This window comes from Girardinichthys multiradiatus, chromosome 20 (assembly GCF_021462225.1).
Source record: "Girardinichthys multiradiatus isolate DD_20200921_A chromosome 20, DD_fGirMul_XY1, whole genome shotgun sequence".
Lineage (NCBI taxonomy): Eukaryota > Metazoa > Chordata > Actinopteri > Cyprinodontiformes > Goodeidae > Girardinichthys > Girardinichthys multiradiatus.
In genome coordinates this window covers 34,434,071-34,458,176 of record NC_061812.1, presented here as the reverse complement: position 1 = coordinate 34,458,176, position 24,106 = coordinate 34,434,071, and the positions used below count along the sequence as shown (strand labels likewise).

The 24,106-nt window shown below is 39.8% G+C and overlaps 1 protein-coding gene across 5 annotated transcripts in view; it reads right to left on the bottom strand.

Moving 5' to 3' along the window:
- The window catches only part of LOC124856168 (plexin-A1-like), a 271,437-nt gene that overhangs the window by 141,915 nt on the left and 105,416 nt on the right, over positions 1-24,106 (bottom strand). For 4 of the 5 annotated variants that reach the window (XM_047346402.1, XM_047346404.1, XM_047346403.1 and 1 more), the window contains exon 5: positions 4,481-4,581. In XM_047346402.1, coding sequence (XP_047202358.1) covers positions 4,481-4,581 — 101 coding nt within the window. Of the gene's footprint in view, positions 1-4,480; positions 4,582-12,078; positions 12,772-24,106 lie in introns of those variants that run through there. The other variant, XM_047346406.1, reaches the window with a different exon arrangement.

Here is a 24,106-nt window from a genome sequence, read left to right as displayed (position 1 = left end):
TTATTTTCCATAATGTCATGATGAAAATTTAACATTCATATATTTTAGATTCATTGCACACTAACTGAAATATTTCAGGTCTTTTATTGTCTTAATACGGATGATTTTGGCATACAGCTCATGAAAACCCAAAATTCCTATCTCACAAAATTAGCATATCATTAAAAGGGTCTCTAAACGAGCTATGAACCTAATCATCTGAATCAACGAGTTAACTCTAAACACCTGCAAAAGATTCCTGAGGCCTTTAAAACTCTCAGCCTGGTTCATCACTCCAAACCCCAATCATGGGTAAGACTGCCGACCTGACTGCTGTCCAGAAGGCCACTATTGACACCCTCAACCAAGAGGGTAAGACACAGAAAGAAATTTCTGAACGAATAGGTTGTTCCCAGAGTGCTGTATCAAGGCACCTCAGTGGGACGTCTGTGGGAAGGAAAAAGTGTGGCAGAAAACGCTGCACAATGAGAAGAGGTGACCGGACCCTGAGGAAGATTGTGGAGAAGGGCCGATTCCAGACCTTGGGGGACCTGCGGAAGCAGTGGACTGAGTCTGGAGTAGAAACATCCAGAGCCACCGTGCACAGGCGTGTGCAGGAAATGGGCTACAGGTGCCGCATTCCCCAGACCTGGGCTACAGAGAAGCAGCACTGGACTGTTGCTCAGTGGTCCAAAGTACTTTTTTCGGATGAAAGCAAATTCTGCATGTCATTCGGAAATCAAGGTGCCAGAGTCTGGAGGAAGACTGGAGAGAAGGAAATGCCAAAATGCCAGAAGTCCAGTGTCAGGTACCCACAGTCAGTGATGGTCTGGGGTGCTGTGTCAGCTGCTGGTGTTGGTCCAACTGTGTTTTATCAAGGGCAGGGTCAATGCAGCTAGCTATCAGGAGATTTTGGAGAACTTCATGCTTCCATCTGCTGAAAAGCTTTATGGAGATGAAGATTTCATTTTTCAGCACGACCTGGCACCTGCTCACAGTGCCAAAACCACTGGTAAATGGTTTACTGACCATGGTATCACTGTGCTCAATTGGACTGCCAACTCTCCTGACCTGAACCCCATAGAGAATGTGTGGGATATTGTGAAGAGAACGTTGAGAGACTCAAGACCCAACACTCTGGATGAGCTAAAGGCCGCTATCGAAGCATCCTGGGCTTCCATAAGACCTTAGTGCCACAGGCTGATTGCCTCCATGCCACGCCGCATTGAAGCAGTCATTTCTGCAAAAGGATTCCCGACCAAGTATTGAGTGCATAACTGTACATGATTATTTGAAGGTTGACGTTTTTTGTATTAAAAACACTTTTTTTTTATTGGTCGGATGAAATATGCTAATTTTGTGAGATAGGAATTTTGGGTTTTCATGAGCTGTATGCCAAAATCATCCGTATTAAGACAATAAAAGACCTGAAATATTTCAGTTAGTGTGCAATGAATCTAAAATATATGAATGTTAAATTTTCATCATTACATTATAGAAAATAATGAACTTTATCACAATATGCTAATTTTTTGAGAAGGACCTGTATGTTGAAGTTTGTTTGTAATGTGACAAAGTGTGAATGTGTGTGTGAATACTTTTGCAATGCCCTATAAAGTCCTGTCCATATGACTGCATGTGTTTCAGTTTATTTAGTAAACCTGCTGCAGCAATAATCCATTAATCCCAATGCTGTATTTCCAATCATACTCAGAAACATTCAAGCTAACAGAGCTCAACTGAAAAACCCACAGCAACACCTGAGGTGAAGCACAGCAGGTGTGCTAAACTGTGTTCACACCAACAAAAATAAACCCAGCAAAGAAAAACAATTGTGTCAGAGAGAGGGCCAAGCTTTGATTTTATTTGTGTTCCGACAACAGATTTACTCAGTTGACAGATTTACGAGGTTTTATGCTCTTAGAGGCACCTCAGTTCAGCTTTAGCTGGGTGCTAAAAATACAAGCTGTCAGTTTTGTTCTGTTTAACCCAATTTTAGGAAAAAACGGTTAAATATGGGCGACTCAAAATGGCAGTGTTGCTTTTAAAAAAAAAACATTCACCTGAACTCAGGTTTTTCTGATTTTTGTAGAGATTTTATTATCTGCAGAGATCTGCAAAGGGTTCTCACAGGAGCCCACATCCACCAGAGTAAAGTCTGCAAGTCGTTTATCATATTGACAGGACGCAGCACATGGATTTTGAACTCTAACATTATTTATTTCACATAAACAACATGACTAGCAGCTGTAGACCACCTGTTGTAGACCACCTTGGGGGGGTGAGTCTATACTATTAACTAGCTACTTATGGGGCTCATCTTTAAGAAAGTATGGGGCTCACAACGTTTAAACCAGAAAAATGGATGTGAAAAAAATTGTCGAGGTAAAATGTTATATTTGAGGCCATTTTTATGTATAACAACCACTTCATGTCAGGGCATTTTGAAAACAACTGTGCATACAAACGTGACCACAGAAGAGTAAATTCCCACCAAAAAACTTCAGGGGATATAAGGATTAATTTCACATGTTTATGATAAAAAAATGTGGATATTCTCTGATGTCAAAAAGTTGTACATTTTCAAGAAAACAGATATTTCCATGATTAAAAGGCACACATTTATATTGTTAAAACTAGGATGTTTTCTCACAATAAAAGGTCAGACATTTGTGATGAAAAATGCCAGAGGTGCTGAAAGATTGAAGCGTAAGCAGAGGGTCTTTTCCTGTATCAAAACGACATCTCCTGGGTGTAGACCTGATGCAGCCATGTTGCAGTTTCTTCCTCACCGTCTCAGGAGTGTATTCTGGATCCCGTTTGAGGCTATCGTGGCAGGTCTGCACCCAGGAGATGTCGTTCTGATGCAAGAAAAGATCCTGGATTGTTCATTTACACTAGAAAATATCTAGATGCGCCTTTCATACAATTTACTACTTGAGGACTACTGGCATTTTTTGACACAAATGTCTGACTTCATAATCTCAGTAAACAGCTGAGGTTTTTTCATGTAAATTTATGATGTCACAATGTCAGAGAATATTACTATAAAATATGCTAATAATATTGTAAATTTGAGCTTTTCTTGCAAATTTATGACTTTCGACATCAGAGAAAATACAAATTATCTCTCGTACATAACTGAAACTAATCTAGAAATTTCTGAGTTTTTGGAGGAAATTTACATCTCGGTGGTCACTTTTGTTTTTCCTTTTATCTACAATGGCCCTAATACTCTGTCGTACAAATTCCATATTACTTTATTTCTTCCCAGATTCTGTTTTGCCTATTCATAATTTTCTGAATTTTATATTTTACACTTTCGGCTGAAGTTTAACTGTCTCAGAATCATCTGCAGAAGATGGAGACACTTGATATTCGATCTCCGAGTTTTCTGAATTATTTTTTACATCAACAAAATAATATGCATGGTGTTAAATACAGGTTCGCAAGCTGCCATTTTAAAAATTGGCCACAAGAGAAACAGCTGCAAGGTAGGCTTTTAGATTTTTACTATTTTGCACAACACACTTTGTGCAGAGAATATGCACAGGGCAGAAGTCGTCTCTCGTTGCATCGAACGAGCAAATGATTGAGAAAATACATATTAAGAAAATCTTGCAGACTTGATTCTTGATCCCTTCCTTAGAAGACATGGTTCTATTAAAGAACACGCAGCAGAAGGAGGGGCTGCCCTCAGGCCCAAATTGAAATAATACTGGAAAGTTATCTGACCCATTAAAGATCGGAAATAATCACATTTACACTGGCCTTTCTTGGGTTAGGCATCGAGTCTCATGAATCGATTTATTCTAGGATAAATATTTCCTTAAGGTGTGATGAAATTAATTTTCTGTTAGCTTGTAAGCGGACCTAAATGGGAATTTTCAGTGATTTTTGTCAATGTGAGTTACAGGAAATGTAGTCAACTAAAGTATAGAAAGATTTAGCTGACTACAACTAGATGAAAAATAAAATGACTAAAATGCAACAAAAATTAAATCATATTTTAGTCAAAAGATTATGACTACCATTATGACAAGAAAGCCACTGAGAAAGCTGAGACTCTGTGCTTTCAGACAGTGTTTATAGGACCATTCTAGTATATATTTTCACAGAGATATGAATGAAAATGTCATGTAACACATGACAGCATGGAATGCATCCTCTACGGGTTAAAGTGGTAATTCTAACTTTCTACAAATAATGAATTTTACAATGATGATCATAAAAACAGTAAATGTTTTACTTCAACTACAAACGTAGCTAGTTCTTGTAGTAGACAAGGGAGGAAAAATTAAACTGATGAGTTCGTGCATAGAACAAGTATAGAACAGTAATGCATAGAATGTGCGTTGTAGATGATCCTGTGATCTCTTTGCTTCAGCGAATCATCAAGATATTTTAATATTTCAAAATCTAATTTCTTGTCCCAGCATTGGTCTCAAAGGTAAGAGGGGTTCAGTGTTATGGTGTGGAAGTGCTTGTGTGAAGAACTTACACGTTGTGGAGAACACACCAACCACAGTGAGGGTCTTTGGAGCCCAAACAATCTCCACAAGTGGTGTACTGCTCGCAGCTCTCCACTGGAACCCTCGCCAACTGCAGGCAAACATAATAGGGAAAGGATCAGCTACGTTATAATAAAGAAAAAAACATACATTAAAGTTAAACTGTGTTTCTTCAATTTTAAATTGGTGCTCTGCCAACAGTCAGAGTGTGTTTTTGTGGGGTGTGTCTTTGTGCATGTGTGTTCTGGCCAGTGACTCCAGGTTCAGTCGCGTGTGACAGCCTCCAGTCAAGCATACAACAGCTGAGGACTTGCAAGGCATGTTGGGACACCTGACAGGTGGCTGTGGCGACAGAACCTGATTGACGGCTGACCTCAGAACAGCTACAGGAGGCTGAGGACAAAGACACTTATGAGAAAGGAGATCCTCAGGTCTGCAAAGTCTGTTCAGCAGGGCCTTGTAGCAATGTGACAGGCTTGTGGGTGTGTGAGCATGTGTGTATCACCCCAACACCGCACCACCAGCAGCACCACCATCCTGGATGCACCAACCTGATGATAGGCTACAGATGTTATCTATGAAACAAGATCAAGTGTGTGAGTTTAGCCCCTCCACTTCAGTTAACGCTGATGACAGATGGTTCACAACATCGCCCCACCGGGCCTTACAATGTGCGAGTGCATTTCAAGATATTCACAGGAGATCGAGTGTGTTTCAACGTGTGACGGACAGATTGCTAGCATATGTTCGCAGAGCTGGTATGCAACAAAGTGGGCATGTGTGTTGGAACGCACACATGTGCTGCAAGTGTCAGCGCTGCGTTTTAACTTTTCTACACCAAAGAGCCCAAATCTCAGCCGCCTGATTTGTATTTCATCACGGGAAAGGTCGCATACAGTTGAAACCAGATATTTAAATGCTGGACAAAAAGTTACAAAACATTTTTTTTTCCCTCGCTGCCTGAGTGCACCAGCACCCCCTACAAATAAATACCCCCAGAAAAAATACCCCAGACAGCATATCCTACTTTACAGATGGGACGGTATTCTTAGCCTTGCAAAATTCTCCCCCTTTCCTTTAAATTTAAGGATTGTCATCATTGTCAAACACTTTAATCTTAGTTGCTTCAGGTCTCAGGAACCTCTAAATCCAAATCCACTTTATTTATAAAGCACATTTAATACAGCAAGTGCTGTACATACTAAAATAAAAAATAAATAAAATAAAACAAGACATCCACCAGACAATTTGAGAAAAGATGTGTTTTTAAAAGAGACTTAAAAATGGGAAGTGAAGATGCCGGTCTGACGTTTAAAGGCAGTGCGTTCCAAAGTTTGGGAGCCAGACCAGAAAAGGCTCTTTCTCCTCTAAATTTTTGCCTAGTTTTTCAGACAACTAAAAGCAGCTGGATGGGTGATCTAAGCGCCCACGAAGGAAGATAAGGTTGGAGTAGATCCTTGAGCCACAGAGAAGCCAGACCATTCAAGCATTTATAAGCTAACAATACAATTTTAAAATTAATTCTGTGATGCATAGGGAACCAATGGAGAGAAGCCAGGACAGGTGAGATATGTTCATATCTCTGCATGCAGGTAAGAACACGGGCAGCAGCATTTTGAACTAGCTGAAGCCGTGATAGAGATGCTTGTGTCAGTACTGGTTTCACTGTGGATAATGACTCTCTCTACCAGCTTCAGCCACCATCTTCACAATGTATTTTGCCTTTCCTCTCAGGTTGATACATACGTTTTGCACCAAAACATGGGACACAAGGCAGGTTTCCTTCCCGATGGTTGGAGATTCACATGGCGTTTAAGGCTGTACACAATTAATTGGATAGATGAACGTGGCACCTTGAGTCATCAGGATATCGTACCTGAGGATTAACCATGTTTGTGGAGGTCCACAGTTCTGTTCCAAATATCTTGGCTCATTTCTTTTTAATTTCCTATTGTTCTCACCCAAGGAATCAAAGATTTTCAGGAGCTGTTGAAAGGCAAAGTAATCTTACTGTATGAAACTTGGGAATTTGAAGAAACTATTGCAGTATTTGTAGAAACTAACAAATAAAACAGGAAATATTTGGTTTGATTTAATGTCAGTGGCATTAAAATAATGTGTCCTTTCATAGAGTGTATCTAAATATCTGGTTTCAACTGTTTGTTTGTAACAACTTTTAATAAAACGCGAGAGCTGATTAGTGAGTCAGAATTCAACAGGCCTTGGGGACAAAGGAATGCAGTCATTAAACAGGCCTTGGGATTCCTCCATAAACATGACGAGACTTGTTTTTTTTGGTTGACGGTTACTTGAAGGTCTAAGCACCAAGGTTGGAAATTGGAACCAAACACTGGCCAAATACCAATAAATTTCTCAAGTGATAGAAAAATCTAGTCATCCCACAAGCCACAGTGGTAGGTGAGTAGTTTGAACAGAAAAGCAGCAATTCCATGACTGGCCTGTTGGGGACAGATATGTGCATGAGCTGCCATTGGACCACTACAAATACAGTTAGGAGAAGAAGAGGAACTGAGAAGTAATTATGCATTACATTCTTGGCATAAAGCTGTTGTCGAAAAACCACCAAAATTTCTCAAGAGGAGCCAGGGGATAAATCTAAAGTTAAACAGCCGCTTAATAAGAAGTTGGAAAGAACTGAGGTTATGCAACGGAATAGCTTTTGACAAAAGTAACCAGAAGATGTTTTTTTCCCATTTCGTATTTTTGCACCTTTTTTGCACTGTTGAATAGTTAGGATTAATTGGAATGTATGTACCTGACTTGAAATCTGTATTGTTCGATTAAACTGACTTTGTAAAAGGCCTTGAGACGACATGTGTTGTGAATTGGTGCTATATAAATAAAATTGAATCGAACTGACTTTTGACCTGACTTTTTCAGACGCTTCATATTTAAAGTAAGTTGCTGTAATGTAGTTGTGCCTGCTTAATGTAGATATGATTCCAGTAAAACTTTCTCAAGAGGAGCCAAGCGATGAACCTGAAGAAGTGGAAAAGAACTGATGATAGCGAGCAACCAGTCAATGTTTTCCGGGTTTACAATTTGGTACTTCTGCAGTTCTGTTTTTTTTTTAGCATAGCTATTTTAGGACCTCTTGCACCTACCCCAGTACTATGACAATTAAGAATATTCTATTCTACTTGGACAACCAATAATTCTAAGCAATTTATCTACATTCAATGGAAATAGGATGCAACAATTACTCTTTACAAAGGAATTACAATTAAATGAAATTATGTAAGATATCTGAGCATGAATATTTATTTCCCTAATTCGTTAAAATACTTAAGTACCATGAGAAATCAACTGACATGCCATGGTAAGGACCATGGGTACAAACTTGTTTGTTTACAGGTGGAAGTGGAAAGCACAAACATGTGGGTAAGAAAGAGGCTTTCGGGGCCAGACACAGTTTTCCAGAGTATGAAGGAATTTCCACATTATCCCCATTAATGCATTAAAGAGTTCCTTTAGAATATTTAGCAAACTCAAAAGAAGCGCATCATAGTACATGCTGTTGGTCAGTACATTTATAGGCTGAAAATAGAAGTTCTTTATTTTTATGCATTTAATTAAATGGGAAAAGGCTCTGATTTTTCTTTATTTACCTTGACGATCACTGATCAAAGCCAATCAATGGAAAATTGGCAAGTTCCTTGACTCTAGACGGATAAATGATACACCATAAAAAATAAAGTTTTTTTTATGACAAAGACAAACATTGGCTTGTAAAATACTTGAGTGAAAATTTGTCCCAGAATTTTAATTTCCACCTCTGAACAGAAAAAAAAACAATCCATGGCTTCCAGACGTCTATTTTATCAGGCCCTGTTTTATCCCTCCATGCTCTTCCTGTTTTTCCACCATCATCATCATCCTTCTCTGAGCACCACATTCATTCTTTATATTGCCAGACACAAGCAGTTACTTCCTCAGTTTCAGATCAGTATAGCAGAACCCACTACAGTAGCTTTGTGGCTGGCTTTGAGCCCAGAGAGAAAGATAGATGAAATGATGCAAATGAGCATTGAAAGGAGCTGGAAGCGAAGAGAGAAGGAGGAGGTCAACTCCTAGAAGTGCACATGGGATGGATGAGTGGAGGAAAAGTGTAATTGAAGACACACACAGGGTGAATAGGCAAGGACATTTTACTGAGTAGATGGAATACGGTGGCAGACACCCACTATGCGTTACTGTCAAACTGAACCAGAGTGTGGTTCTCATCTTAAAGGGGTGATGAAAGCAAGATAGAATTAAGTACACTGCTGTCTTTGATTACACAGGGAGGACAGAGGTGGAAAAGGAGCGTGCACAAGGGAACAGATGATGGATATTAGGCTGAGAGCGAGAGGACATCCCACAGGATCCCTTAGTGATTTAACAAAAAAAGAAAACAGAGACAGGGAGAGATTGTATGTTCCCAATATCACCATGGTACCATCCCATTCCCGTTTCCTTCTTCATAAATCATTTTGCCTGTTATTAAGGACAATGGTTTACATAAATCATGCTAACATGAAGAATCTTTGGTAGGCTGCTATAATCTTATCACAGCCCTGTGTTGTAATAGTCATGGCCTGTCATTCACAATTGTGTCTCAGCTCATAATGGTGAAGACTTGGTGCTATTTAGTGGTGGTGCCACAAAGTTGTTAATGTGGCGGGCGGACCCATCATTGTTGCTTTTCCCAGTGGGGATATAAAATGCTTGGAGCTGGGAAAGCACAAACTGCAAGTGGACAAAAATATGTGTGTGTGTGTGTGTGTGTGTGTAGGAAATGCTGTCTAACCACAGACACACACAGATCCTCGCTCTCTTCCAATTCCTGTCCCTCTTGATGGCTCTTTTAATGAAAGCCAATTCCAGACAGTGCGCCACATTACTCCTTAAAATGACCTTATAAAAAAAGCCCACCATCTCCCCTCTCCAGCAGTGGCCTTATTTACAACAGCAGCCGCTGCTGTAACTCCACTCTCTTTCCCTGCCCCTCCTCCTGTCGACAACCCTCCCTTCCTAACTGTATCACTGTGCCATGACATCTCCTTTCTCTAATAAACTTTCCACCTTTCCTCTCCAATCTGTTTTTACAGAGTGCCGTCACCTGCCTTTAAACATCCAGCTAAAAGGCCTTGCAATGGTCACCCGCTCCTAAAACCCAGAGGAAGTGTAAAGCTTTCAACACAGCTTTTCATTGCTTGTAAAATCTAAAGACATATAAGGATTGGCCTTGCTGGACGGTCTTTTATTCTATTTATTTAAAAACTGAAGGGGTCTACAGTACAGTGGAAAAGGATGAGGAGACCGTGTGCGGATCTGGTCAGAAAGACCATCATATATGAACACCTTGTATCTCAAAACATCATCCATTTCACTTTATTTCTTAAAACCCAATCATATATGGTTATAATGCTTCTGATAGAGGATCTGTGGAGATTAGGGTGATGGTAAAGAGGCATTTTAAACATAAACACCTGAAGCTTATTACATAAAAAGAATAATCAAAATACAAGAGGAAACCTGCAAAAAGCTGGTCAGCAATTATAAGAGAATTATTTTCATAAAATGTAAAAAAAAAAAAATTCACAATTGACAATCCAATTATACCGTTTTACTATCTATTCCAGGGGTATTATCTTTGCCAGGGGTATTAATAGCTTTGGGCTTCTCTTTAAGTGCTGCCTATTTAGAAAACAGTAGCTAAGTCTAACAGCCTTCAGAAATTCTGAAATAAATTACCATGTCTTTTTTTCTTCATTTTTGTGTATGTTGCATTTATTTAGACTTCACGAGAGTTGTGCATCTCTCAATTAATAATAGCTAAAACACACAAGAATCTACAAGAAGTATCCAGTCTCGGTTAGTGCAGATTACACATTTCTGGTAGGGGATCTGGAGGCTACATGGTTCCATTTTAGATTCTTCCCATGGTCTGCAGCTTCACACTCTTGCAAGAATTTATCTTTTGCAACACTTTTAAGGGATCGTGCAAAGGATTTTATATTCTCTTTGGAGGTTGTATAGTAATGTGTAAATGAAAGATTGAAGAGCTAGAAATAATCAGAAGTGCCAATAAACAATTTTTTTTTCCTGACTATCAGCAGGTTTCATATGCAGGGCATAAATATCAGACTCTGAGGTTGGGATTAGTGAGAAACCTCTAGACTTTTCCCTCTCTGAATTCAAGGGACCTTTCTGTTAGGTTTTCAAGCTTCAAACATGGAAAATTCAACTTCTGAGTAAATATGAAACTGCGATGGCATTCTACAACTAATCAAGCCGTGCCAATCGATACACGCATTTGTTCCCCAAGCCCAGCTGTACTACTGTTTAGATTCTCTATCAGTAAAATGGTATGTGGAAAACCTTTGTATTTACCGAGTTGGTACGTGTTAGAAGAGGTCTGAAAATCTAAGCTTTAAACCATCAGCTTCAGGGGCAAAAAGAGGGCAAATTTAACAACCATTATCGTCATCTGTCATCACTCCTCTTTGTGGCCTCTACTCTGTCAAGCAACATTAACCCACAGCTTTATTATTTCAATAACCATCAATCAGTTTTCAACTTCTCCTGGATTAATTCAAGCAGATAGTAAAAAAGAAATCAATGTCTTTCCATACAGCCACTAAATGCCCCAGGATGACAGAGGAGCTGAAATCATAACAAACACACTGTTTACTGGGCTGCAAAAGTAGGTGCAGTCTGAGTTGTGGTTTTATTGATGGTGGCTTTTTTTTCGTTTTGCTTTGACGTTAGATCATCTTGCCAACAGCGTTTCATTAGCAACAGCAGAGGTACGATCCCCCAACTACCCCTGAGGTGCGGTGTAAAAACATGGCTGAACACAAGGTATTCCTGTTATTAGCAAGACACTTCTACCAGCACTGGACTACCTGCGGAGAGCAAGTGTATGCACGTGTGTGTGTGAGTGTATACGTCCAAGCGGGGGGTCATATCAAAGACTGGGCTAGTATGAGTGCATTGAGTGGATTGTAAGGGGCTTAGGAGATCAATGGTAGGCTCGGCTGGGCTTGATGTGTTGACTGATTTAAGCTATGCTGGGAGGCAAACACGACTGGCAGAATTTGGCCCAGAGATGGCGAGGTACGACTAAAACGAACCGGTGGGACAAACATGAGAAACTAACATTACATAATTTTTTTGTGTGCCACTGAACATTATCTACTGCCATGTTGAAGATGATGAAAGATTGCTGCCACAATCCAACTGTGGCACTGACAGTCATTTTCTGCAGGCCTGTTTTATTAAATTAGGCCTTTACAGTGGAACAAAATAGTCTCCACAGTGATAGCTGTGATATCTGACAACTCCCTCCCTCCAGCATTTGCACCTGCCAGCCTTTCTCATGCTCTTGCTATCTTTATGTGTCTCATATCGTGGTTTGAGCACAGTTCTCTGTTCAGCTTTTGTTTTCTCTATACAATTCATCCTTTTTTATTATCTTGGTCTGTTTTAACTGCTCCTTTTGTCTCTCTCATCTGAAATACTGTTTTGATTACAATTCCAACAAAAACAAGAGGCAGATCAAGCAACCCATTTATTTGTTTGAGTGTGCATGTGTGAAAAGCATGACAGAGTCAACACAGTGTATGTAGAGCACATAAATACATTGCATGCACCAAGAGACTAACACAGTAGCTTCTTCTCATTAAAAACATTTGGAAAGTGTTGAATCCATCCTTAGCTGCAAATATTAAGGCATAAAACAAAACTAAACATATTTTGTGCTTTCTATAATCTTTTGTTGTTCAAAGCAAAAGTTTTCTTTTGCAGAGATACAAAGACAACAATGAAGAGAATGCAGTAAAGGATGCAGACATTCATCGTTCTTCATCACCATCTTCCTCGGATGGACCTTTCTATTACCTCCTCCAAAATAAACTAATCTGCAGCTATAGGTCAATATACTATCACCCTGTGTGCAGCCATTGTTCATTATAATCTGTCTGAGGAAAACTTGGACAAAGAAAAAGAACGACACAGGTTTGAAAACAAAAAAACAGCAGAAAACAAAGAACTAGAACAGGAGGATTGTAACAAGAGAAAAAAATGAAGAAAAAGGTAACTGTGGTCGGCTGAGGTATCGAGGCCTAGGGGTCTTCTAATTAAGCGAGGATGCGAGCGGCCGTCTACTTGGTAAATGACTCTGTCACTTTAGTAAATGGACTTGGTGAGGAGTGAGGAGCCACATAGCTGGCATTTCTATTAGCACGGCCAGGCGAGCCACCACCATTTACACCAGCTGAAAGAAACAGAGGAGAAAAAGAAACAAGCGACCAGTGGACAAATTCTGCTTTTCCTGATTAACTCTCATAGGCAGCCGTGGGAGTGGCACGCCTGATTTGAATGAATAGAGATGAATATGTTTAAAGGAGATCTGTTAAAGTTGGGGGCGCTTTACGCATTTGTGATGTGCCACCTGTCGCTCACAATCACCATAGCAGCCAAAGACAATCAAAAGCGAGAAGGCTGGTATGGAATTCTTACTGTACGAAATCCTTGAGGAAAAATACGCTACGTTTCAATGGATTTACACAAAATTCCAAAACAAGTAAGTATAACATGATCTAGTGGCCTTAAATGAAAACAGAGGAGCAACAATTATTCCTACTACAAAGTACAACATATAATAGATACAAAGTATAAAATTTTACCAGCATCACATTGTTATCAGGTACATAGTAGTCATTTTCTTTCAGCCAGTTGCTGAGTAGTGTGCAGCAACAGGTGCAGGCGGGGCAGGACTGCATCTCCCTATGCTTTACAAAGCCGTAAAAAACTGCCGTCCCTACGACAATTTCTTCGGCCCCTCATTTACAGGACTTTAAACCATATGATGGAACATTTTTGTGTTTTTTAAACTATTTGTTTAAAATCTTGAAATGCCTTAATGTCAGTAACCGGCCCATCTCTAATCACGACACATGGATAGAGGATGAAAATGATATATGATGCTATAAGTTTTTATATTTATTTATGTATACACAGAGTAAAATGTGCAGCCATGATTAATGTGTGAACCTCAGCCAAGGTCCAGGAGAGCCTTAAAGACCCAAAAGATTGTTAGGATTGTCGCAAGACGATTGCGATAAACACCACAGTAAAGCATTTACTGTCTTCTTTAGAGGCTTCACTCAAGTTCTTTCCTTCTCTAATCTTTAACTAAACACAGGAGAAAAATGTACCCATCTACTTTCTCCTATTTGGTACTTTATAACTGGATCTGGCGAGCGGTAGTGTGCATGATTCTGAAAGGGAATCAGATCCAAATTCAAAACAAGTCCCTCTTTTACCATCCATTGTTCTACACAGCGTGGCGTCTGGTTAAGGCACGAGAATCGAAACTGTGTGCCATTTGGAGCATTTCCACAGGCCATGCCAGCTTTGATTGGCCTTGTTCCACCACCATCAGTCAGAGCCACATCCTTCTGCCCCAATCACTGTCGAGCAACAGGAGGAACCCACTGTATGGCCGCTTGATGGTGATTGAGAAGAAAAGCGAGTAGGGGGAAGAGAGAAACTATTAACATCCCTATCCATCTCACCCCCTTGCCTAAGCATATCATCCTGCTCTATCGCACCATCCTCTGGGAAAAGACGGCCGGGTGGAAGCAGAAAGATGAGAGAAAGACAGAGCTATCTAGTGGCAGCTGGACTTCCATTAAGGCTGATAGCATCAAGCACAAGACAAGTGTCTGAGCACACTTCTCTAACGAGGCGCATAAACACACAAAGCATTTAAAGAAATGTGAAAAATCACAAGAGAATGATACTTGAAAAGAAAAGGGGTGGTGAGGGGAAAAGCAGGAAACGTAATTAAGAGAATAAGAGGAAGGAAAATGTGAAACACTTTCCCTCCGGTAATGGCAGAGACTTGGTGAATCTCCTATCATGGTTCTGAAGGAATTATAAGTACACTCTCAGTTTTTCTCTAGCTTTACATCAGAGGAGAGAAGGGCTTTGAAACTAACATTTGTAAACCAACAGACAAGTTTAAGAACAGAGCATTTTCATTGTTGTAGAGGGAGAGACCAGAAGAAGAAACTTTTAAATTAGGAAGTGTTTAAAGCATAAGGAGAACTACAGGTCCTTCTCAAAATATTAGCATATTGTGATAAAGTTCATTATTTTCCATAATGTAATGATGAAAATTTAACATTCATATATTTTAGATTCATTGCACACTAACTGAAATATTTCAGGTCTTTTATTGTCTTAATACGGATGATTGTGGCATACAGCTCATGAAAACCCAAAATTCCTATCTCACAATATTAGCATAATTCATTCGACCAATAAAAGAAAAGTGTTTTTAATACAAAAAACATCAACCTTCAAATAATCATGTACAGTTATGCACTCAATACTTGGTCGGGAATCCTTTTGCAGAAATGACTGCTTCAATGCGGCGTGGCATGGAGGCAATCAGCCTGTGGCACTGCTGAGGTCTTATGGAGGCACAGGATGCTTCGATAGCGGCCTTTAGCTCATCCAGAGTGTTGGGTCTTGAGTCTCTCAACATTCTCTTCACAATATCCCACAGATTCTCTATGGGGTTCAGGTCAGGAGAGTTGGCAGGCCAATTGAGCACAGTGATACCATGGTCAGTAAACCATTTACCAGTGGTTTTGGCACTGTGAGCAGGTGCCAGGTCGTGCTGAAAAATGAAATCTTCATCTCCATAAAGCTTTTCAGCAGATGGAAGCATGAAGTGCTCCAAAATCTCCTGATAGCTAGCTGCATTGACCCTGCCCTTGATAAAACACAGTGGACCAACACCAGCAGCTGACACGGTACCCCAGACCATCACTGACTGTGGGTACTTGACACTGGACTTCTGGCATTTTGGCATTTCCTTCTCCCCAGTCTTCCTCCAGACTCTGGCACCTTGATTTCCGAATGACATGCAGAATTTGCTTTCATCCGAAAAAAGTACTTTGGACCACTGAGCAACAGTCCAGTGCTGCTTCTCTGTAGCCCAGGTCAGGCGCTTCTGCCGCTGTTTCTGGTTCAAAAGTGGCTTGACCTGGGGAATGCGGCACCTGTAGCCCATTTCCCGCACACGCCTGTGCACGGTGGCTCTGGATGTTTCTACTCCAGACTCAGTCCACTGCTTCCGCAGGTCCCCCAAGGTCTGGAATCGGCCCTTCTCCACAATCTTCCTCAGGGTCCGGTCACCTCTTCTCGTTGTGCAGTGTTTTCTGCCGCACTTTTTCCTTCCCACAGACTTCCCACTGAGGTGCCTTGATACAGCACTCTGGGAACAGCCTATTCGTTCAGAAATGTCTTTCTGTGTCTTACCCTCTTGCTTGAGGGTGTCAATAGTGGCCTTCTGGACAGCAGTCAGGTCTGCAGTCTTACCCATGATTGGGGTTTTGAGTGATGAACCAGGCTGGGAGTTTTAAAGGCCTCAGGAATCTTTTGCAGGTGTTTAGAGTTAACTCGTTGATTCAGATGATTAGGTTAATAGCTCGTTTAGAGACCCTTTTAATGATATGCTAATTTTGTGAGATAGGAATTTTGGGTTTTCATGAGCTGTATGCCAAAATCATCCGTATTAAGACAACAAAAGACCTGAAATATTTGAGTTAGTGCGCAATGAATCTAAAATATATGAATGTTAAATTTTCATCATTACATTATGGAAAATAATTAACTTCATCACAATATGCTAATATTTTGAGAAGGACCTGTTTTATTCTTTGTTCCACTGTCAAATTTGGAAACTCCTGAGTTACCTCATCTACACCATACAAGGTTATTAGTGTATACTGTGATATAATCTACATTTGCATTGGAGATGGCAACAGTTTGATCTGACATCAAACCAGATACTGACATCATTGTGCTGCTGAACAGTCTGAGGGCTGCAGAGTGAGGACTCTACATTGCCTTCTTCTCAGATGTTTTTGAAGTGAGAGCAAAAAGAAAATAAACTACCAAGGATGTGTTTTGTGAAAGATTTAGTGTCGAAAATTATGTTGGACTGTTACAGTACTAACAGGAGAAAAGCTCAATATAGGAGTGACAAGGAACTTCAGGAGACAACAGAAAGGGCGTGGGGAATACAGAAAGTTGATTTAATATCATTTTGACCTTTTGACTCCTATTTGCTAAATGTGTCAAACTGGAAAACACAGGCCGCTTGTTTAAAGACTCAAATAAAAAGAAGGAATTATTTACAACTTAGACAATATGACAGAGACTGTAGGAGTTAGCGGTGCTAACAGCGCTAATGGTTCTTATTGCTAATAAATCACTTGTAAAACAGTTTAGACATTTAGACTCTTTACTATATTCAACTACTATTATTATATTGTGCTGTTTCATGTATCTACTCTTATTTGTTCACACATAAACATAGCATCACTACTTCTCATAAATATATCCGTTTAGTGCAAAAATGGTCATTCTGTGGCAATAAAATGAAGTGATTTTGTCATTGGTTCTAGTGTTTTCCTGCTTCTTTAAAAAATTCTACCAATGTTTTTCTCCTTTAAAATAGCGACAGAGTCAACAGCAGTAGCTTGTTTTTTAGTAGTAAACAAACTGAAATCTGTGTCTCAGTATTCTGTAGTTCAGTTTGAATGTGAATATATACGTGTGAATGGCACATTCTGATGTCATGTAATTGTCAATCATATAAATAATAATACGGTTGATGATATTTGAAAGTAATTGTATCAGTATAGCTGATTTATTTTTACTCAAACTCTATAACAAAAAACAACACTAAATGTTGATATGAAAGCAAATCAGAGAGAAAATTATCAGTATCAGCAGATATTTAAAACCCACTGTTTCATATCATTTCTAATTTGAATAACTAAAGACACTAAAAACCAATTTCTCTCAAATATTTTCTACTAGGTATTTATTTTCCTGATAAAATTAGGAGGAGAACATATGTTTGACTGAATCATACAATGACCATGTGAAACTTGGTATTTTAAACATCTATCTGCTATAAGAAATAGGCGTCTTTTTCCGGGATATTTGTATTCTTCTCAAAACACAGATACATTTTGCTTTGTAAAATGTGCTAGAGTGTGAATGAAGCCGCATACACACAGCGTGCAGCAGTGCATGATGAGCCATATTGTTAATCATACACTGTGAGAGCTCAGTCCTGTGCTGAGGAAAGGTGCTGTAATAGTTTGAACTCTTGTAATTGAGTGCCATATACCTACATGACTATACCCCCCACCACCATTTCACCCCAGCCCCTTCCTCCCAGTTCCTGTACTCCTGTGTCCGCCTCACTGCATCAGGTCTATTAACATTTCCATAACAATGACCATCTCCTTGGTAAAAGTCTGCATGTCTGGGTGTGGACACAAGAGCACTCTCAGAAGCTTTGCACCCCATCAAGCCAGTAGATGTAAAAGCTAAAAATCAGAGCACTCATAAATCTAAATGAAGAAAAGGGGATGCTTAATGCGCTTGGTTAATTAATATTAGCAAGAAACATAATAACTTTAAATAGTCTCTCCTCCTCTTTTATCTTACTCAGCTTGCAACAGTAGCCCACGCTTAAATGCCATATTATGTGCTTGTTAACTTCGGGATTTCCTCACTCAGCCAGAGTTTGACAAATTGTCGGAAATTCGTCTTGAAGCCACTTAGAACTGACTGATTACTTGTATCTAGCACAATGAAAAGGCAGTCTAGGCTGATGCAACCAGCTGCTTATTATGTGTGTTGATGTTACTCTGTGCTAATGTATTTGCTAACGAGACTGGCAGCGAACCAGTAATATGTGAATGTAAACAGATCAACACACACAAACACAGAGGACTGGTGTCTGAGGAAGTCCTTTGGGTAAGATAATACTTGATGAGGCCATGTTCAGAAACCCAACAACACAAAGCAGATCATTGTTTGTGATTGTAGTGGCTCATACCAGTAGCTAATAAATGGCACGAGAACTGTGCTTGTATAGTTAGGGGTTTGAGGCTTCAGACTCCTTTGAGAGATGAGGATTTTGTTGAAAAATTGTTTGGGTTAATCTTTTTTAAATACTGAATGAAGAAAGAGATAATGCTGTAAAATGTACAACATAGTCAATTCATAGACCAAGTAAATTCCTATAACTATGGATGTTGAACCTTTTATCAATTTTTATCAGTTTTGGACAATTAAATTTTTTTTCCACCAGTATAACGCTGTTTTAACTCCAGCCATCTCCATTTCAGCTCTGACTAGCTTTAATGTCCCAGCATGATGCTGCCACCACCGGTTTTTTATTACCATGGACAAGGTGTATTCAGGTCGATGTTCTGAGATAGTTTTTTACCATAGATATATTTAGACAGAGTTGGTCAAAATGTTTAATATTGATCTCATGTTTCACCTACCTCCACATATTTATTGTGTCCCCAACATGGCTTGTGACAAACTGTAAATTGCACTTTTTATGGCTTTCTCTTAACTACTCATTAATAAAGCCAACATTTCTAGAGTGCAGATTCTCAGATTCTTTGACCGGTGCTATGGAACTCTGCAGCTCCTCTCGAGTTACCATGGGCCTTTTGGCTGATTCTCTGAATAATCATGGTAGATTTGCAGTTCTGATTCTAAGAGAATGGCCTGAACAGTTCTTCTTGAGATGTTCAAAGCTTGGATATTGTTGTATAGCCTAACTCTTTTTTAAGCTTCCACACAACCTTCTCTCTGACTTTTCTGTGTCTTTCAGTCTTCTTGATACCGTTTTTTATGTGCAAGATGTAGCAACATTAACACATAAAGGTTGTCCTTATCCACATAATTTTCCACCATTGTATGAGGTATTTTTCCTTTTTCCAAGATGCTCTCCCTCTTGCTCCAAATGCAAGTCGCCTTCCTACACCAAAGCTGAATATTCATGCTTTCAGCAATTAGCCAGTGTTGCACACTACGGCACTTTTATATGCAATGGATATCTTGAAAGTAACAAGGATGTGTGCGGCCATGTGTGTATGACATTGAGGCCGAGCAGAAAAAGGGGAAAAACTGCAGCCGAGGCATCAGAAGCAGTCACAGCTTCCTAGCTTTGACTATAAAACAAAAAGGGAAGTGATTTGATGATGAAAAGTCTTGACTGAACCAAGACACCATGAGATGATTACTTACAGGGAGAGTTTTGCTCAAGAGATGCTTCAAAAAGTTGGTATTGACTCAAAGGGTGACATTGCTTTTATTGCAGCTCGCCGTGCAGATAAAACAACTCCAGCGAAGCACAACATCATCACTGCTAACCTGGAGAAAAAACTATGCATCAGTTAGAAGATGTGTGCACGGAATGTTTGCAGGTGACTGAATGGATCATTGTCGTTGATGCTTAGATTTTAAAAATGTCAGCAGCAGCCGACTTTGCTGTTTGCTCTGACACAAAGTGAATTCTGCCAAAGTGATAAACAATATGCTTTCCAGTGAAGGACACGACGCCAACAGAATGTCTGCAGTCAAAGTTAAGCTGATCTAAATTTCCTGGAATAACACACCGTCTCATCAAACGCATACACACACACACATAGCAGGCCGTCTGCTCCTGCTGTCATATCCTCCATTGATAATAACGACAGTGATGAATATAGCTGGGACTGAGTGAGTCATAAATCACTAGGGCTTGACCCCTAACTCTGACTCACGGCCCGGGCATCCATTTGTGTGAGTGTTCCTGCATATGTGTGTGAGGGGGGACCTGTGAGCTACGCATCACTGGATTGGACCACTGACACCTTAATGTTCTTGGCTTGTCTTAGGAACCCCCCACAGGCAACAAGCTGCACACACAGTGAAACTCACAGGGTAAAAACAAAGGTGTGTGTTGTGTATCCTTTTCCAGAAAAAAAACTGAACAACTATTTTCTCTCTAGACAACAAGACGTAAGCAGTCAGTTACTTAAATTAGGACCCGAGATGGCATTACACAGTCAGTGTGGAAAAGCAGTTACTTCCAATGAATACGTGCAGAGTTGCATAGTCATTGGAAGATGTAGACCCTTACCTATGACAATTTCCAACTCCAGCATGTTCCATGACAATTTGAGCTTGAAAGCTCAACATGATAAAGTATCAGAATCAGATTTATTGACCTAGACGGTGTGCGCAAGTAAAGATGCAATTTACAGTGTACAGACATTAAGTATTTTAGCCTTCCTGTTATCTGTTGAAAGTCTCGCTCTCTCTCACAGCCTGAACGAACATTCAGTGATTAGTGAGGCATCGGACTTTTGACTTTCCATCTGTATCTACAAATCGTCCAATTCTGGTCAACTGAAAGTTTCAAGGTGCATCTGCAATAATTCTACAACTGTTTCCACTTTAAAAAAAAAAAAAAAAAAAATCCATGTCTGTGATAATATGTGGACGTGGTGGGGACTAGCGATATCGAGAGATCATTACAAATCTGGGAATGGGATTAGTGGAAGGCATTTGAGAGGGGGGTGGGGGGTCAATTTAGGCTTAGAAAGAAGCATTAAGTGTGTGTGTGTGTATGTAGCAGCTAGAGAGGATTTTAAAAAGTAGGGATGGGGGGCACTGGCAGAATAGATGGAGGGTGGAGGATAAAGATGAGGGTAGGATGGAGGCTGAGTGAAGGGAATTGTCCCCTCGAGTCATTAGTGATGTTGGGGTTGGGGGCGGGAGGGTTTAGCTTGGAGGTCTGGCAATGGTAGAACCCCATTCTACTTAACCAAAGCCTGCTAACCATTAATGGGGATCAAACACAGCGAGATGAAGTAGTGAGTATATATGTGATAGATTAAATGTATGTGTGTGTGTGTGTGTGTGTGTTTGAGTGGGGACTTCTAAAGAAAAGGGCATGCTCAGTGGATAGAGGCAGAATGTCCTTGAGTGTGGAAGGCTGTATTGGGGTGTGTGTGTGTGTACGTATGAATAAACCATGTGAGCTTGAGCTTAAACTCTTATTTTGTGCTTGGGTCTATAAGTAACATTATGTGTCCAGGTTTTCAGTTGCCACAAAGTGTGTTTCATCCCACTGGTACATGTATGTTAATTCATTAGCAACTGGAGATGCACCAAATAATCAGCCAGAAATCACAATGATCCAGGTCAAATGGTGAAAACTTTAAACAAGTTTCTCCTATTGTTAAAATCAAAGAAACAAGGAACTCTGACTGTTTTAGGCTGTATGATCAATGACCAGCAAAGATGGTCTTCCTGTATATTAAGAAGAAGGTATTAATGGAGAAAATGGTCAGATTATAGACTGTATTACAAAAGCCCAAAAGGGTAAGTAATTTGCTTGCTGTGTAAAAATGATTTTGTTAATATCTCTGTGCTGCTGTCTTTAAGCCTTTGTTGTTTTACATGAGTCACATTTTCTTTAATATTTCTAATAAGGCTCCCGGTTGTTTGTAATAAATCTCAATATCTTTATTCTAAGAAACCATGACGTGTCGGTAGAATGACATTCTAATTAATACTCTCTAACTGTTGGCCTGAAGTCATACTGCTGTTAATTGATATTAAGTTGGTTTCATTGAGTTTTGTGGTTAATAACTTGAGGGTGTGATTATAAGTCAGTTGTGGGTTTTCCTGTGATGAGTTATTGCATATTTTTGTAAACATTTTCTGGTTTGGAACAGGACTGGTTAAAAGGGACTTCTACTGTTTTATGTGATAGGACAGCGGTACAACAGTGGATTTTTAAATTTTACAATATGTACATAACCCGTGGTAAATTTACATTAAACAATAATATGTGCTGTTAGCTTTCATACCTTGTTGCAAACTTAATGAGGTAAAATGTTTGTGGAAGTCACTAGGAGTTTATGATTCTCATAACGGGCCCCGACACCGCAAATTACAGGAGCTATGTGCTGGTTAATTTACAGTAATATGGATCCACCTAATGGTGCATTCAAAGGAATAACAATGACTTTAAAGGCAGGTAAACACCTTTACAGTAGTTAGGGGTAGAATCGGTGAGTCCATGTTAAACTATACGCAATAAAATTATATTTTGTATTTTTTCTGTCTGACATTGTTTAGTTTTAACAAATACAAAAAAAGTTTGGTTTCTAAATATAACCTGCACTGCTCACTTTAAAACAAAGCTGCGATACGATCCACTCAAATGAAGCACAGCAACCTATCCCACTGAACGTTTCAAGCACACATCTATCACAGTAAAACGCTGCAAGTTAATACAGAAACTTAGGTGTCTCCAGGGACTTCCTTCCTAACACTGGAGCTGGAATCAACTCTGTTCAAAGGGTTCACTGTCTTAAAGCAAGCTTCAATGAAACACTTCAATGCCCAGCTGCTCTTTTTGGAGTCAAGAGCTGGCTCATGGCTAAACACAAACGGGCAGACACTCCCATGGTCATTTGATTAAGATGATTAGTAGAACATCATGTTTCAATAAGCAGTTCACCAGCAGGAGTTGAGACCTCTCCAGACGTAGTTTGGTTCAGCACATCTGAACCAAACTACCCAGCTCTTACTTTAATAATGTATAACTAAAGAAGAAGCAAGGCTCAGCTGTGGCAAACTAAAGAATAGGAATGAGTGCCTTGAACTGATACCGTACTGATAACCGGTACCTGGGAATCGATACCTGTACTCAATGGTACCAGTTTTCAGTACTTTAGTGAGTGTTTATGTGGCAATAAATATCATTTTGTTTAACAATAAAATCTCAAAAATGTTTAATTTAACAGTTATTTCTCAATATATAAACTTTAATGAATGCATCAAAACAACATCCAGCTGTTTGTATTGTAACATCTCAGTTTTTTCAAACATTTCTCCAACATGAAAACCCTGAGTTGTAGCCGTAGATCTGAGACAAATATTGCAGCGAGCGTAATCTGCATCGCATTTTGAAAAGTGGAGCCATACTTTCGAGCGCTTTCTATCAGCCATACTTTGTTGATGGTACCAGCAGCTACTGACCCCATTACGTTCTTGTGGGTCCAATGCTGTATTCATGTCCGGCATGGATAGGTACCGAAATGTGGTACAATTTGATTTTACATGAGTCTGTACTCGGTAGTACTGATGGAATTTGGTCGGTACCCACAAAAGTACCAAATTCAGTACCCATACCTACTTTTACCAAACAAAGCACATACTTTATATAGATAGGAATGGGCCTGTTAGCGGTAGAAAAGTACAGGGGTTGGACAATGAAACTGAAACACCTGGTTTTAGACCACAATAATTTATTAGTATGGTGTAGGGCTTCCTTTTGCGGCCAATACAGCGTCAATTCGTCTTCGGAATGACATATACAAGTCCTGTACAGTGGTCAGAGGGATTTTAAGCCATTCTTCTTGCAGGATAGTGACCAGGTCACTACGTAATACTGGTGGAGGAAAACGTTTCCTGACTCGCTCCTCCAAAACAACCCAAAGTGGCTCAATAATATTTAGATCTGGTGACTGTGCAGGCCATGGGAGATGTTCAACTTCACTTTCATGTTCATCAAACCAATCTTTAACCAGTCTTGCTGTGTGTATTGGTGCATTGTCATCCTGATACACGGCACCGCCTTCAGGATACAATGTTTGAACCATTGGATGCACATGGTCCTCAAGAATGGTTTGGTAGTCCTTGGCAGTGATGCG